This window comes from Salmo trutta, chromosome 28 (genome assembly GCF_901001165.1).
Source record: "Salmo trutta chromosome 28, fSalTru1.1, whole genome shotgun sequence".
In the NCBI taxonomy this organism is placed as follows: Eukaryota; Metazoa; Chordata; class Actinopteri; order Salmoniformes; family Salmonidae; genus Salmo; species Salmo trutta.
In genome coordinates, this window is record NC_042984.1 from 44,818,711 (window position 1) to 44,834,186 (window position 15,476).

The 15,476-nt window shown below is 41.0% G+C and overlaps 1 protein-coding gene across 1 annotated transcript; it reads right to left on the bottom strand.

Moving 5' to 3' along the window:
• Positions 1–93: 93 nt before the first annotated feature.
• On the bottom strand, positions 94–11,017 carry LOC115166437 (renin-like). The gene is made up of 9 exons (XM_029720333.1): positions 10,914–11,017; positions 10,403–10,556; positions 10,136–10,259; positions 9,917–10,035; positions 9,503–9,699; positions 9,272–9,394; positions 8,783–8,927; positions 6,732–6,830; positions 94–613 (listed from the first exon to the last, which is right to left on the bottom strand). Exons 1-9 carry the CDS (start codon positions 10,988–10,990, stop codon positions 452–454), a joined length of 1,200 nt encoding a protein of 399 aa, XP_029576193.1. The 5' UTR covers positions 10,991–11,017; the 3' UTR covers positions 94–451.
• Between the last annotated feature and the right edge of the window lie 4,459 nt (positions 11,018–15,476).

Sequence of the window (15,476 nt, forward strand, 5' to 3'; positions counted from 1 at the left end):
CATAGAGTGCAAACAGAATTCCTCGACTGCAGACAAAAACATAGACTTTACCATTAAACAAGCTTTATTCATGTTACTGTGTGACGTCAGCATGTCATATGATACAGTATATAACACAACATAAGTCTATTGTTGTTATCAGCACGTCAATTATCGTCAACTAAAAACAATTATGTATGTTGATAGGGCGGTACAAGGTGAAGAGTGCAATTGGCACATATTGAAATCAAAATTATTACTTGACATAGCAGAATGTCAGAACTGTAAAAAGAGATGGACAAGAGGGCAGGCTTTGTGATAAAGAGTCATAGAAAGTGAGAGAAAGAAAAACTGAATGATAGAGAGAGTAAGGGAGAAATAGAGACTGATAGTAAAAGACAGTAACAAAGACAAAGCGAGTAAAAAAGAGTAAAGGCAAGAGAGAGTGAAAGCTTGGTGGCTAAGGATCCTGTCAGACTGCTGTGGCAAAGCCTATGCGGTTGTTGCGACGGTCAAACTCTGTGTAGTAGCGGGCGATGAAGTTGGCTCCCAGGATCCAGATAGGGCCAGTAGGGGGCGGCACATCCAAACCCCTAAAGGTCACGCTACATATGTCCTCTCCAAACTGAGATTGCTGAAGACACAAATAGAGTTCAAAGCACAAAACATCTTGGTAAAGACTTCCATAAATGTACATGCAGGTGAAGTCGGAAGTTTACATACACCTTAGCCAAATACATTCAAACTCCGTTTTTCACAATTCTTGATATTTAATCCGGGTGAGAATTTCCTGACTTAGGTCAGTTAGGATCACCACTTTATTTTAAGAATGTGAAATGTCAGAATAATAGTAGTGAGAATGATTTATTTCAGCTTTTATTTCTTTCATCACATTCCCAGTGGGTCAGAAGTTTACATACACTCAATTAGTATTTGGTAGCATTGCCTTTAAATTGTTTAACTTGGGTCAAACGTTTTGGGTAGCCTTCCACAAGCTTCCCAAAATAAGTTGGGTGAATTTTATGATGGCCACTCCAATACCTTGACTCTGTTGTGCTTAAGCCATTTTGCCACACCTTTGGAAGTTTTCTTGGGGTCATTGTCCATTTGGAAGAACCATTTGCGACCAAGCTTTAACTTCCTGACTGATGTCTTGAGATGTTGCTTCAATATATCCACATAATTTTCCTACCTCATGATGCCATCTATTTTTGTGAATTGCACCAGTCCCTCCTGCAGCAAAGCTGTGGTGGCTAATTTCTGCATTACCAAATGAGGAGAGTCAAAAACACACCAGTCTGAGTTAACTACATCTTTAATAAATAAGATACTTTTGCAAAAGTACTTTGACCTTCAATAATGCACTCTCTCGAATGAACCATTGAAAAAGGAGGTGATTACACAAACGTACAAAGAGCTTTTTATACCCAAGAACCACCCCTTCAACGTACATGACGAACCACAGATCTTAGGAACAGTTCACAAAGGTTAAGTTTTGTATGAAAGATATCTATGAAACATAGCAGACAGCAACTTCTATATCAACAGTGTTCATTGTATAGACCAGTATCTGGTCCTCCTACCCCAAACTGGAACTGTCTCTCCCTGGTACGTTATAGAACAGAACCATTAGCTCATCCAATGGCATAAATCAATTGACAACTCTAGATACTCTCATCTCAAGAAAACCCCCTCTTGACTCTGGACAAGCTCACTGAGGGGAGTGACTTGCGCACAGACATTGTGGAGACAAATAATTGGTTCCCCATGAATCATGCCATCCCTTCACATGGTTTAAGAACAGGTAAAGACACATTCACATATGAAGACAATGTTTCATTCTGACTTCTCCCCTCTCTGGGCCCCAAGTGACTGAGCCCTAGCTAAGGGAAAAGTACAACTTTCAACATCAGAGTCCAAAGGGCACGCCATCCTAATGACAAGTATCTCACATAAGCATATTATACAAATAAAACATCTTAATTATCTATGTTACCCAACTAATTCTGATTCATCCGCCACAAAGAACTCCCACAACATGATGCTGCCACCCCCGTGCTTCACGGTTGGGATGGTGTTCTTCGGCTTGCAAGCGTCCCCCTTTTCCCTCCAAACACAACAATGGTCATTATGGCCAAACAGTAAAATTTTTGTTTAATCAGACCAGAGGACATTTCTCCAAAAAGTACGGTCTTTGTCCCCATGTGCAGTTGCAAACTGTAGTCTGGCTTTTTTAATGCCAGTTTTGGAGCATTGGCTTCTTCCTTGCAGAGCGGCCTTTCAGGTTATGTTGATATAGGACTCGTTTTACTGTGGATATACAGTGAGGGAAAAAAGTATTTGATCCCCCTGCTGATTTTGTATGTTTACCCACTGACAAAGAAATGATCAGTCTATAATTTTAATGGTAGGTTTGAACAGTGAGAGACAGAATAAGAACAAAAAAATGATTTGCATTTTAATGAGGGAAATAAGTATTTGACCCCTCTGCAAAACATGACTTAGTACTTGGTGGCAAAACCCTTGTTGGCATTCACAGAGGTCAGACGTTTCTTGTAGTTGGCCACCAGGTTTGCACACATCTCAGGAGGGATTTTGTCCCACTCCTCTTAGCAGATCTTCGCCAAGTAATTAAGGTTTTGAGGCTGACATTTGGCAACTCGAACCTTCAGCTCCCTCCACAGATTTTCTATGGGATTAAGGTCTGGAGACTGGCTAGGCCACTCCAGGACCTTAATGTGCTTCTTCTTGAGCCACTCCTTTGTTGCCTTGGCCATGTGTTTTGGGTCATTGTCATGCTGGAATACCCATCCACGACCCATTTTCAATGCCCTGGCTGAGGGAAGGAGGTTCTCACCCAAGATTTGACGGTACATGGCCCCGTCCATCATCCCTTTGATGCAGTGAAGTTGTCCTGTCCCCTTAGCAGAAAAACACCCCCAAAGCATAATGTTTCCACATCCATGTTTGACGGTGGGGATGGTGTTCTTTGTGGAGTTGAGTTGATGCCAAAGAGCTCCATTTTGGTCTCATCTGACCACAACACTTTCACCCAGTTGTCCTCTGAATCATTCAGATGTTCATTGGCAAACTTCAGACGAGCATGTATATGTGCTTCTTGAGCAGGGGGACCTTGCGGGCACTGCAGGATTTCAGTTCTTCACGGCGTAGTGTGTTACCAATTGTTTTCTTGGTGATTATGGTCCCAGCTGCCTTGAGATCATTGACAAGATCCTCCCGTGTAGTTCTGGGCTGATTCCTCACCGTTCTCATGATCGTTGCAACTCCACGAGGTGAGATCTTGCATGGATCCCCAGGCCGAGGGAGAATGACAGTTCTTTTGTGTTTCTTCCATTTGCGAATAATCGCACCAACTGTTGTCACCTTCTCACCAAGCTGCTTGGCGATGGTCTTGTAGCCCATTCCAGCCTTGTGTAGGTCTACAATCTTGTCCCTGACATCCTTGGAGAGCTCTTTGATCTTGGCCATGGTGGAGAGTTTGGAATCTGATTGTATAAAAGACACCTGGGAGCCAGAAATCTTTCTGATTGAGACGGGGTCAAATATTTATTTCCCTCATTAAAATGCAAATCAATTCATAACATTTTTGACATGCGTTTTTCTGGATTCTTTTGTTGTTATTCTGTCTCTCACTCTTCAAATAAACCTACCATTAAAATTATAGACTGATCATCTCTTTGTCAGTGGGCAAATGTAAAAAATCAGCAGGGGATCAAATACTTTTTTCCCTCACTGTAGATACTTTTGTACCTTTTTCCTCCAGCACCTTCACAGGGTCCTTTGCTGTTGTTCTGGGATTGAGTTACACTTTTTTGCCTCAAAGTATGTTCATCTCTAGAAGACAGAACACGTCTCCTTCCTGAGCGGTATGACGGCTGCATGATCCCATGGTGTTTATTCTTGCGTACTATTGTTTGTACAGATGAACGTGGTACCTTCAGGCATTTGGAAATTGCTCCCAAGGATGATCCAGACATGTGGAGGTCTACAATTTCTTCAATTTCAAGTTCTTGGATGATTTCTTTTGGCTTTCCCATGATGTCAAGCAAAAAGGCACTGAGTTTGAAGGGAGGCCTTGAAATACCGCCACAAGTATACCTCCAATTGAGTCAAATTATGTCAATTAGCCTAGCAGAAGCTTCTAAAGCCATTACATCATTTTCTGGAATTTTCAAAGCTGTTTAATAAAGGCACAGTCAACTTAGTGTATGTAAACTTCTGACCCACTAGGATTGTGATACAGTGAATTATAAGTGAAATAATCTGTCTGTAAACAATTGTTGGAAAAATTACTTGTGTTATGCACAAAATAGATGTCCTAACCGACTTGCCAAAACTATAGTTTGTTAATATGGACAGACGTTCCGCTAGCGAATAGCCTCACCAATGTCCAATGGTAGAGCGTGGCGCGAAATACAAATACCTCAAAAATGCTATAACTTCAATTTCTCAAACATATGACTATTTTACACCATTTTAAAGACAAAACTCTCGTTAATCTAACCACATTGTCCGATTTCAAAAAGGCTTTACAGCGAAAGCAAAACATTAGATTATGTCAGGAGAGTACCCTGCCAAAAATAATCACACAGCCATTTTCAAAGCAAGCATATATGTCACAAAAACCAAAACCACAGCTAAATGCAGCCCTAACCTTTGATGATCTTCATCAGATGACACTCCTAAGACATTATGTTATACAATACATGCATGTTTTGTTCAATCAAGTTCATATTTATATCAAAAACCAGCTTTCTACATTAGCATGTGATGTTCAGAACTAGCATACCCACCGCAAACTTCCGGTGAATTTACTAAATTACTCATGATAAACGTTCACAAAAAAATATAACAATTATTTTAAGAATTATAGATACAGAACTCCTTTCTGCAATAGCGGTGTCAGATTTTAAAATAGCTTTTCGGCGAAAGCACATTTTGCAATATTCTGAGTACATAGCCCGGCTATCACGGCTAGCTATTTTGACACCCACCAAGTTTGGGGCTCACCAAACTCAGAATTACTATTACAAAAATTGGATTACCTTTGCTGTTCTTCATCAGAATGCACTCCCAGGACTTCTACTTCAACAACAAATGTTGTTTTGGTTCCAAATAATCCATAGTTATATTCAAATAGCTCCGTTTTGTTCATGCGTTCAGGTCACTATCTGAAGGGTGATGTGCGGGCGCATTTCATGAAAAAAAAATTCAAAATATACCATTACCGTACTTCGAAGCATGTCAAACTCTGTTTAAAATCAATTTTTATGATATTTTTCTCGTAAAATAGCGATAATATTCCAACCGGGCGACGTTGTATTCATTCAAAGGCTGAAAGAAAAAAATTGAGAATTCTCGTGAATGCGCCTCTCAGTCTCACTGTTCCCAGACTGACCACTAACAAATAGACAGCAGACACCCCATTACACTTTCTGGCGCCTTCTGAGAGCCAATGGAAGCCTTAGAAAATGTCACGTTACAGCACAGATAACGTATTTTCGATAGAGATGCTACAGAAGGACAACAAATTGTCAGACAGGGCGCTTCCTGTATGGAATCTTCTCAGGTTTTGGCCTGACATATGAGTTCTGTTATACTCACAGACACCATTCAAACAGTTTTAGAATCTTTGGAGTGTTTTCTATCCAAATCTACTAATTATATGCATATTCTAGTTTCTGGGCAGGAGTAGTAACCAGATTAAATTGGGTACGTTTTTTATCCGGCGTGAAAATACTGCCCCCATCCCAAACAGGTTAACAAGAAATTTGTGGAGTGGTTGAAAAACGAGTTTTAATGACTCCAACATAAGTGTATGTAAACCTCCAAATGCAACTGTATATAATGCGATGTCACAGCTATAAGCAAGGGATAATCAACCAGGGGCTATGAATTCCATTTGCAAATAATGAACTACGTGGAAGGTATGTTCCACGACATGCTAGCGGACTAACTAATCTTCCATGAGTTGATTATCTCTTTTATACCATGGCTATAATTGAACACATTTGGCAGCAAGATGTGTTCATTTGTAGGTAGAAATGTCCCTTACAGATGTTTTTTAAAAGTCAGAGCGCTGTATAAATGCAGTACACTAGTATAACTGTAGTTAGTGTGCAATATAATTGCAGTATGCTGAAAATACTGCATCCAAAATAACACTGTTTTTTTGGATGCAGCAATTTTGCAGTGTAAGTGCAGTTACAGTGCAGTATAACTGCAGTTCAACTATTCTGCTATTATTGCATCCAAAATACCACAGTTGACTGCAGTTACTGCACTTTTACTGCAGTTTCAAAACTACAATCTTTTTTGTAAGCGGTGTTCAACATCTATGAAGTAGCTAGTAAGTGCACTACAGTAGTTGCCTTGGTAACCAAACAAACAGACTTGCGAGTTCATCTAACCAAACCATACGCTTGCTATTATGAAAATCAAATTCAACAATGCAAAAACGTTAATGTTTTCAATTCAACTTTTGCTTTCAAAAGCAGCTCAAATATAGAACATGTAAGAATGAACTAGCCATTGAATTCTGCCATGCTGATATACCATGTATTATAGAGAAATAATGTACATTCTAGAATGCCCTTCAAGCCAATCAGAAATGAGTATTCAACAATGCCATGGTATAAGCACAAAATAAACATGACATAATAGCTGCGAATGTATCAATGACAATCACCCTGCACCTGTATCCCAGTCATGCTCATTTTCATGTTGCTTACCCATAAGATGTAGTCTTCTTCAGTGAGTGTGTACTCATGGCCTCCCAGGTGGAAGGTGACACTGGGTAAGGACTTCACCAGGTCACAGTTCACAGTGTACTGAAAAGGGGACAAAAACACAGCTTAGTCCACACCAGAGGGTTATTCCAGAAAGCCGGATTAGTGATTTAAGGAGATTTGTCAAACCAGAATTTCTGGCTCCAGAAAGAGCTTGAAAAAGAGCCATCAGAGACCATAGCAACGAATGCTCTGAAGCGAATCTGCTACCTACTAGGTTAACATGATCTCTGCTGGTGAACGAATACGGGACTTATCCGGAAAATCAGATTCCTGTTTGTCACTATGGCCTGTCCTTTCCTTGAAAATCCACATCGGAGCCTGCATTGTTTGCCGTGCTTTACAAAGTAAATTAATTATTGGACCTCAAAATAGATCCTTTAGATCATTCAGAAGAAGTACTTTTTTTATATTATCGTTTTTCAGCACAATCACTCATATATCTGGTCAATTTACTCAACCCATATATAGCAAATGTAACCCAACGCTGTTTTGCTTTGACTATACAAACTCTGTGTATTGCTTAGCGATTTTCTGCCACTGGAAGTTTCCGGTACAATGTGGGCGATGCTGAACTATTTGAAGATATTTTTTATGTCTTTGTTGCATTCCCTGGCCATCAAGCTGTCCATATAATCAAGGAGGACTTTCACAGAATTGCAGGTACAGTAGGCTGACTGCCAGGGAAGCTTTGCTAATCTCAAATGAATAAACATAGGCAACATGATAAACAGCCTAGTTCACCCTGCAGATTTTCCCAACGTCATTGGTGCTAATGTTACAAAAAAAGTGCTCTATAAAGTGAAAACATTATTACTTATCACCCATGTGTGTAAGCTAGGCTTCTTAGATATTGGAATCGTGCTACTTCAGTTGCGCACTAACCCTGTCTCCAATTTTCTGCGAGGCTGCCTCTGGCTTTTGCTGCGGCGGATGTATTACTTTCGTTGGTAAATATGTGATCATATTCATTGTATGTTGTCACATTTGTTTCTTGTTCTAGATTTGTGAAATATTGGGCTCTGACTTTTGACTCCATTTCTATCGTTTTTTCTGTCATCGAAATGAGGACCTTTTTGAATGTTGCCTGCCAGTTGTCAGATCAACCAATCTGCGCTTCGCTTAGCCTAATAACTTAATCGAGAAGCAGCCATTCTGGAACCAAGAAATCCGAGACTCCCTCATCTGATTAAGACAAGACGGATATGTTCAGGAAATCCTGCATTTGTTAAACCATCTTTCTGGAATACCCCTCTGAAGATAAGATAGATAAAGGGGCAATCTGCAGTTGCTACATACATTTTTTCTACTTAGAAATTAATAATTTGTAGGTCCTACCCATTGATTCTTGAAACATTTTACTTATAAATAACCTCATGAGCTTAGTTCATGTCATATCCCATCAGAAGTCAAAATATAAGCTTGTTTTACTCCAATGTTTGTAAACAAAGTAAATGTAAACAAATACTGTATAGACTCAAAACATGATAAAAACTTGAGTGGTTACATTTCTCCAGGCCCATCCCTTAGCTTTTTATGGAAACAGTGTCAGGGAAATGCTTTATAATTGTTTCGACTGCAGATTGCCCCTTTAAGAGACTGGCTGAGGGGATTCAATTAATCTGGACATGTTTTGCATGGTTGTTTGCATTTGTTTTGAAACAGGGCTACCTCCAGAGCATAAGCCAGGTGTCCCGTTCAAAGCCCACTGAGATGTCGGCTCTCGGCTCAAAACAGAAGTGACGTAGGAGCACGTGGAGTAATTAGTAGGATTCTGTGTTTTCACATGCAAAGGTGATTGCTTTTGATTAAAAAAAATGTAAACATATTTTATGGACAATGCAGCCATGTTGACAACATGACCAAGCAGCACAGATTACTGTTTGATTTGAGGAGGGTGCTCCTCCCTTACCACTATTGCCCGCTCACATCACTGGGCCATAGACAGGTGACGCACGGCATAATCAAATCTGCCCAATTTGTGATGTACATACCCCTCCCTCTGCCAGCTCTGTGGCTCCAATGGTCTTCATCAGTACAGACACAGAAGAGGCAGGGCCTGTAATGTAGGAGGAGCCTGTGTCAATCACAGCCATGCAGCCCTCCTTACAGAACAGCATATCCTCTCCCACAGATACTCTGGTAGAGAAAGAGGGGAGGGCGACAGAAAGAGAATTACACACAATAAAAAAATGTCTTACCTTTATTTAACTTGGCAAGTCAGTTAAGAACAAATTCTTATTTTCACTGACAGCCTAGGAACAGTGGGTTAACTGCCTTGTTAAGGGGCACAACGACAGCTTTTTACCTTGTCAGCTTAGGGATTCGATTTTGCAACCTTCCGGTTACTAGTCCAACACTCTAACCACTAGGCTACCTGCCACCCCTATACATACATACATGCAAATGCACCTGCACTGACCAACAGACAAACAGAGAGACAGACAACATGCACACAGACCTATACAACTTTCCCATCTCACCCTTTCATGTTGACCTCCCATTTTCCTGCCTTACGGGTGCCCATGTAGTTGAAGGTACCAGTGTAGTAGTCTGGGTCTGTCCCTCCCAGCACTAGCTCTCCACCTGGTTTGTGCATTGGGTCTCTGAGAGAAGAAAAACATATTTTTTACTAATTCACAGATTATAAAAGTACTTATTTGTGTACGTGGAGGAATAATCCGTATTTGAACAGTGATAGTGATATCTCCTACTTGCTGTAATAGACAGAGAAGACGTCCTCCTTGAGGACGTGCTGGGACATGATGCGGTCGAACACGGGGGTGATGCCGTCGATGGCCACGTTGGGGTAGCCCATCCCCAGGACCCCATCAAACTTTGCAAAGATGAAGGGGATGGCAGGCAGGGCTGTAACCTCAGCAAATACCTGGACCACTGGGATGCCACCCACCTAGAGGAAGCACAGAGTAAGATGTTGTTCCATAATACCTAGATAAAGGTTTTCCCCCAGTGAGAGGATCCTACTGTAGATCACTACTTATGGGTAAGGTCTACTACTTTTTCCCAAATTTGATCATTAAAAGGACAATAAAAATAGGTGATGGGAAACAGATTAGGAGAAAGAGAAGGAAGGTTGTTTTCCTGTAGAGGTGTTGCGTTACACTCACCACAACCACATCCTCACTCAGGAACCCTCGGACGTTTCCAGAGGCATACTGGATGGAGAAACCTGTCCCGTTCTCTATGTGTGTTCGGGATTTGGAGGCATCATATCTGTTGTGAGTAACTGAGAGTTCAAAGGTCACTGAGTCATAATCATCCGGGAACAACATCATCTCTGGTGACGCAATCATACAGGTTTTATGTGTGTGTGTGTGTGTACTTACAGCAGGCAGTATAGAGAGGGGAACAGTTGTAAGAGGGCACCCACAGGTTGGCTGAGCCTGTATCAAACACCACATTGAACATCTGGGCAGGAGAACCAATACTGATCTCCCCATAATACTGGGCCTGAGAAGAAGAGAGAAGAGGAAGCAATGAATCATTTACACCTCTGAGTTGGGCATAGGTTTTGTGTTCTCTCATTTATGTACTATTCCAATGTCAATTGCATCTATGTGTGGTCAGTGCAATATGTGCAGGTGGTCTCTCACATCCAGGTAGTTGGTGAGGGGGGTGGGGGTGGTCCCGTTGCTGGTGGAGGGGTCATCTTTGCTTTTCTGGGCCAATTCAGCAAAGAACTGGGCTGGGGACACACCTATCTCATGCAGAGTCTCTCTTATGGAGGGCATCTTCTTCAGACTGATCCTGATCAGAGAGGACAATGGTAAGGAAAGACCATCCAGTAGAATTATATATAGGGAGTGACCATGGGTGGGGTTATACAATCCAGTCTGCAATCATGGACCATTGGTGATATAAGAACATGTGTCCTCGTGTCAGTATGACATTGTTGTTTCAACAGCACTGCCAAAAAAACACATTCTCTATTGAGTTAGTTAAGCAAAACAGCCTGGTTTAAATGGATAAAATACATCCAAGTATCCATTCAACCTCCTTTGTTGTCTATCGTAGGTAACATTACATCGTAGGAACATAACACTGTGGACCATAACACATTGCAGAGTAGACTTCATACAGTGAGACACACAAAAAAAAGGTTACCTTTGTAAGGCATTGCTTGTGGTCAGCGTCAGTGACAGAGCAATCACACACACCCAGCAATGCATCAGCATGGCCATCGAGACTCTGAAGAGTGAAGGAGTGTACGGGCCCTGAGAAGACGCACAAGTTATCCTAGTCAAGTTATCCTAGTACTGTTCCTCCGGGCACACCAGCTGGTTGTATATCCAATCTTCTGAAAGATTGGCCCCTCTCTCTTTTCTCACTGTCTGTCTACTCTTTTTATACCATCTCTCCGTCACTCCTTCAATGAGTTCTGACCCAAAGGCCACTGGTTCCAGCTCTGAGCTTCCCTAGAAGTGTCCACCAAAAACAACCCTCCCTCCCTCAGCCAGCACTCCCCTGACAAACGGGTCCCAGAGAGAGGTTTGAACTGTGACCCCTGGGAACATATTGGATACAGAAAGCAGGGACGTAAGGGTTTGAGAGAGAGAGCTCTCTAGCCATGCTGGGCTTCCATCATAGCTGCAGGGTGGAGATAGATGAAGGCCTGTGAGAAGAGGAGTGGGTGCCTTGGGTGGGGTGGGGGGTAAAGAAGGGAGAAGCTGTAGGGGGGACAGAGGAGTAGGAGAGGGTGCTGACAGGGATTACCCAGGCTTACAGTAGGAGACAGAAAATAGCCCTGTGAAATCTGGAAACTAGCTATAAAATCTGAAAGCAATGATTGCCAGATGATGCAGTAATATATCAAAACCTATTGAAATGGACTGTAAAACATCACAGACCAGATGTTAACTTAAAGTGCCATCCCTTTCCTTTCTGCTAAAGTATACTGCATCTGCTCCAACTTGACAGTGTATGCTGCAATGATTTCTCTTTATCTTCCCTGTGTTAAGTGGAGTTTTCCCATACCCTTCCAGCTCGTATCTGCAGAGTAGACAGCACTCACACCTGTCTGTTTACACTCTCCTAATAAAAAGCTGTACTGCTAGCAACTCAACTCCACTCTCATTTGGTAGGTTATTGATTATTAGGCACTAAGTAAGTACACCAATCCATGGGGACAAGACAACACCTGTCTCTGAATTATCCAAGTCAATAGTCCAGATAGGAATACTCAGTAGGAAATGGAGCAAATCCTAAACTTTGATTGTGGGGGTTGCACTGTGGACCTCAGACTAGATACTAAGCTAGTATCACATTTTAAGGTATGACCCAGGTGAAGACAGTGTTGAAGAATCAAAAGTTTATTCCTCAAACAGGCAGGCAAATGACAGTTCAAGGCAGGCAGGGGTCAATAATCAAGAGAGGGTGTAAGGTACAGGATAGCAGGCGGGCTCAGGGTCAGGTCAGGCAGAGGTTGGTAATCCAGAGTAGTGGGACAAAGGCACAGGACGACAGGCAGGCTCAGGGTCAGAGCAGGCAGAACGGTCAGAATTGGGAAACCAGAAAACAGGAGCAAGGAAACGGCGGGCGCCGGGAAACAAAACGCTGGTAGGTTCTACGAACAAAACGAACTGGCAACATACAAACAGGGAACACAGGTATAAATACACCAGGGATAATGGGGAAGATGAGCGACACCTGGTGGGGGGTGGAGACAAGCACAAAGACAGGTGAAACAGATCAGCGTGTGACAGCTAGGCTAATGTCTGTCTGCAGGCTAACCAATAACTGTAAATGTACAGGCCTAGGATATGGGCGAAGAGTCCAGTTTTGGATTTTGCTCATTTTTAGACATATTTTTTAGAACAATATATTCTTCAAACATGTCAAATTTCCAGGGTGGGCTCTCTGGTACTTATGAAGCTATGACCCATTTTATACACATTCAGCAAATCACCAGCAGAGGGATTCCCTTTGAATCCATTTCCTCATTCACTGTGTTGGTAGTGCTCATAAAATAATAACTTAAAAAGTAGCACAGGTCCCATTCTAGAAATTGTATCTGCTTGTAGAGTATATTAAATAAAACAATATGTCTAAAAATGAACAAATAAATAAAAAAGGGTACTTTTGATATATTTATATTAATATGTTTTATGTTGATTACATTAATGTGAATTTTTTATTTCAGAATCTAGACATACTCCATATTTTACAGCACACGATATATGTGCACCCTTCAATGGGGCAGAAGTCCATGTGTTGTTGTGATTCTGGATGGCTAGAGACAGTGCCTTCAGAAAGTATTCACACCCCTTCACGTTTTCAACATTTTGTTGTGTTAAAGCCTGACTTTAAAATTCATTACATTTAGACTTTGTGTCATTGATCTACACACAATAACTCACAATGTGAAAGTAGAATATGTTTTTAGAAATGTTTACAAATTCATTTAAAATGAAATGCTGAAATGTCTTGAGTCAATAAGTATTCAGCCCTTTTGTTCTGGCAAGCCTAAATAAGTTTAGGAATAGAAATGTGCTTAACAAGTCACATAAAAAGTTGAATTGACTCAACTTGTTTACGATAGTTTTTAAATGACTACTGCATCTCTGTACCCAACACTTACTATTATCTGGAAGGTCCTTAAGATTTGAGCAGTGAATTTCAAGCACAGATTCAACCACAAAGACCATGGAGGTTTTCCTACGGTTCGCAAAGAAGGGCACCTACTGGTCGATGGGTATAAAAAGCAGACATTGAATATCCCTTTGAGTATGGTAGAGTTATTCATTTTACACTTTGGATGGTGTATCAATACACCCAGTCACTACAAAGATACAGGTGCCCTTCTTAAATCAATAGCCGGAGAGGAAGGGATTTCCCAATGAGGCCAATGGTGATTAAAACAAGTTACAGAGATGAATGGCTGTGATATGAGAAACCTGAGGATGGATTAACAACATTGTAGTTACTCCACAATACTAACATAAAAGGACAGAGTGAAAAGAAGGAAGCCTGTAAAATGGAATCCAAAACATGCATCCTGTCTGCAATAAGGCACTAAAGTAATATTGACAAAAATGTACATGTTGTACAATGCAAATATTGTACAATCCAGGTGTGCAAAGCTCTTAGATACCTACCCCAAAATACCCAAAATCGCTGCCAAAGGTGATTCTAACATGTATTGACTTATCTAATCAATATATATTAGTGTTTTAATTTCCATTAATTAAAAAATATATAATTTTACTTCCACTTTGAGATTACAGAGCATTTTGTGTAGATCGTTGACAAAAACTATAATTAAACCATTTAAATCCCACTAACACAACAAAATGTGGAAAAAGTCAAAGGGTGTGAATGTTTTCTGAAGGTGCTGTAGCTAGCAACAATGACAAGAATCTGCCATGTGGGGAATTGTAGGTGGCTTGTTTCAGCTGGTTTTATCTTGTTCTTGATACTATGTCTTGAGATGTTTTGACTGATGTCATGTCAATGCTAATATGGAAAAAATTTGCACTGTCTCTGTCCATTACAAAAAAAAAATCGTTTTTGTAGGGGGTTTGTGGGTAGTTGTTTCCTGTTTAGTGTCTGTGCACCTGACAGGACTGTTTAGTGGCGGTCGTTGTTTTGTTTGTTTTTCCTTCTTTTCAATAAATAAAGAAGATGAGTATACACGTTCCCGCTGCACCTTGGTCCAATCCTTACGACGCCCGTTACACGATTATAAGCGAACTGAGTCTGTTTTGCCCCATAGTTGCACACACATCAGTTTTGTTGATAACAACCAACCCTTCTATAAGGAGTAAAATGACACCAAGATCTTGTCGGTATCATGTATAGTTTACGGATCATAAGGGTCTTAAAGGAGCCATGTATAGGTCTAAAAATGACCTAAAATAAGCACTTTCATCATGATTTCCCCCCCAAAATATGTGTTATATAAATGTAAAAAGTATGTCAAAATTCCTTCCTCTCAATGATGTTTCTATATGAGAATTGTCACAGCAAACTGAGATACCAAAACTATTTTTGGGCCTTATTGGTGTGGAATCGCCCATATGTACAGTATACTGTAGGCTATGAGACAGTATCTACAGTATAGTGTATACTGTAGGCTATTGGTCAGGGGCTAGCTAAGGTCGATGGCTTGCTGTGGTCTCTCTTGCTCTATCTCTCCCTGTTAGCTCTACCAGGCAGATTTGGTTCCCACAGTATCTGCTCTGTGGGGCTGGGGTCATATTTGAGTACTGTAGTGACCACCCAGCCTAGCAGGAGATATAGGCATCCACGTCAGGCAGAGACTTGGACAGCCCTAGTGGAGGTCAGGGGTCAGTCCTTCAGCTATTCCATGTTGGCAGAACTGCCAGGAACCTGGTAACATGGTCAGGCACAGTTTATGGGAGTAATGACAACTTTCTAGTTAGTCAGCTAGCGTCTCAGCCAAGGGGAAAAGGTGCTTTGGTTTCACGGAGAGGGAAGTGTTGGAAATCATGTAAAAAATGTATTGGTCGCATACACATGCTTAGTAGATGTTGCGTGTGTAGCGAAATGCTTGCGTTCCTAGCTCCAACAGTGCAGTAATATCTAACAATACACAACAATACACACGTATCTAAAAAGTAAAAAATTAGGACAAGCAATGTCGGAGTCCGGAGAAGAAATATATATATATATATATATATATATATATATATATATATATATATATAT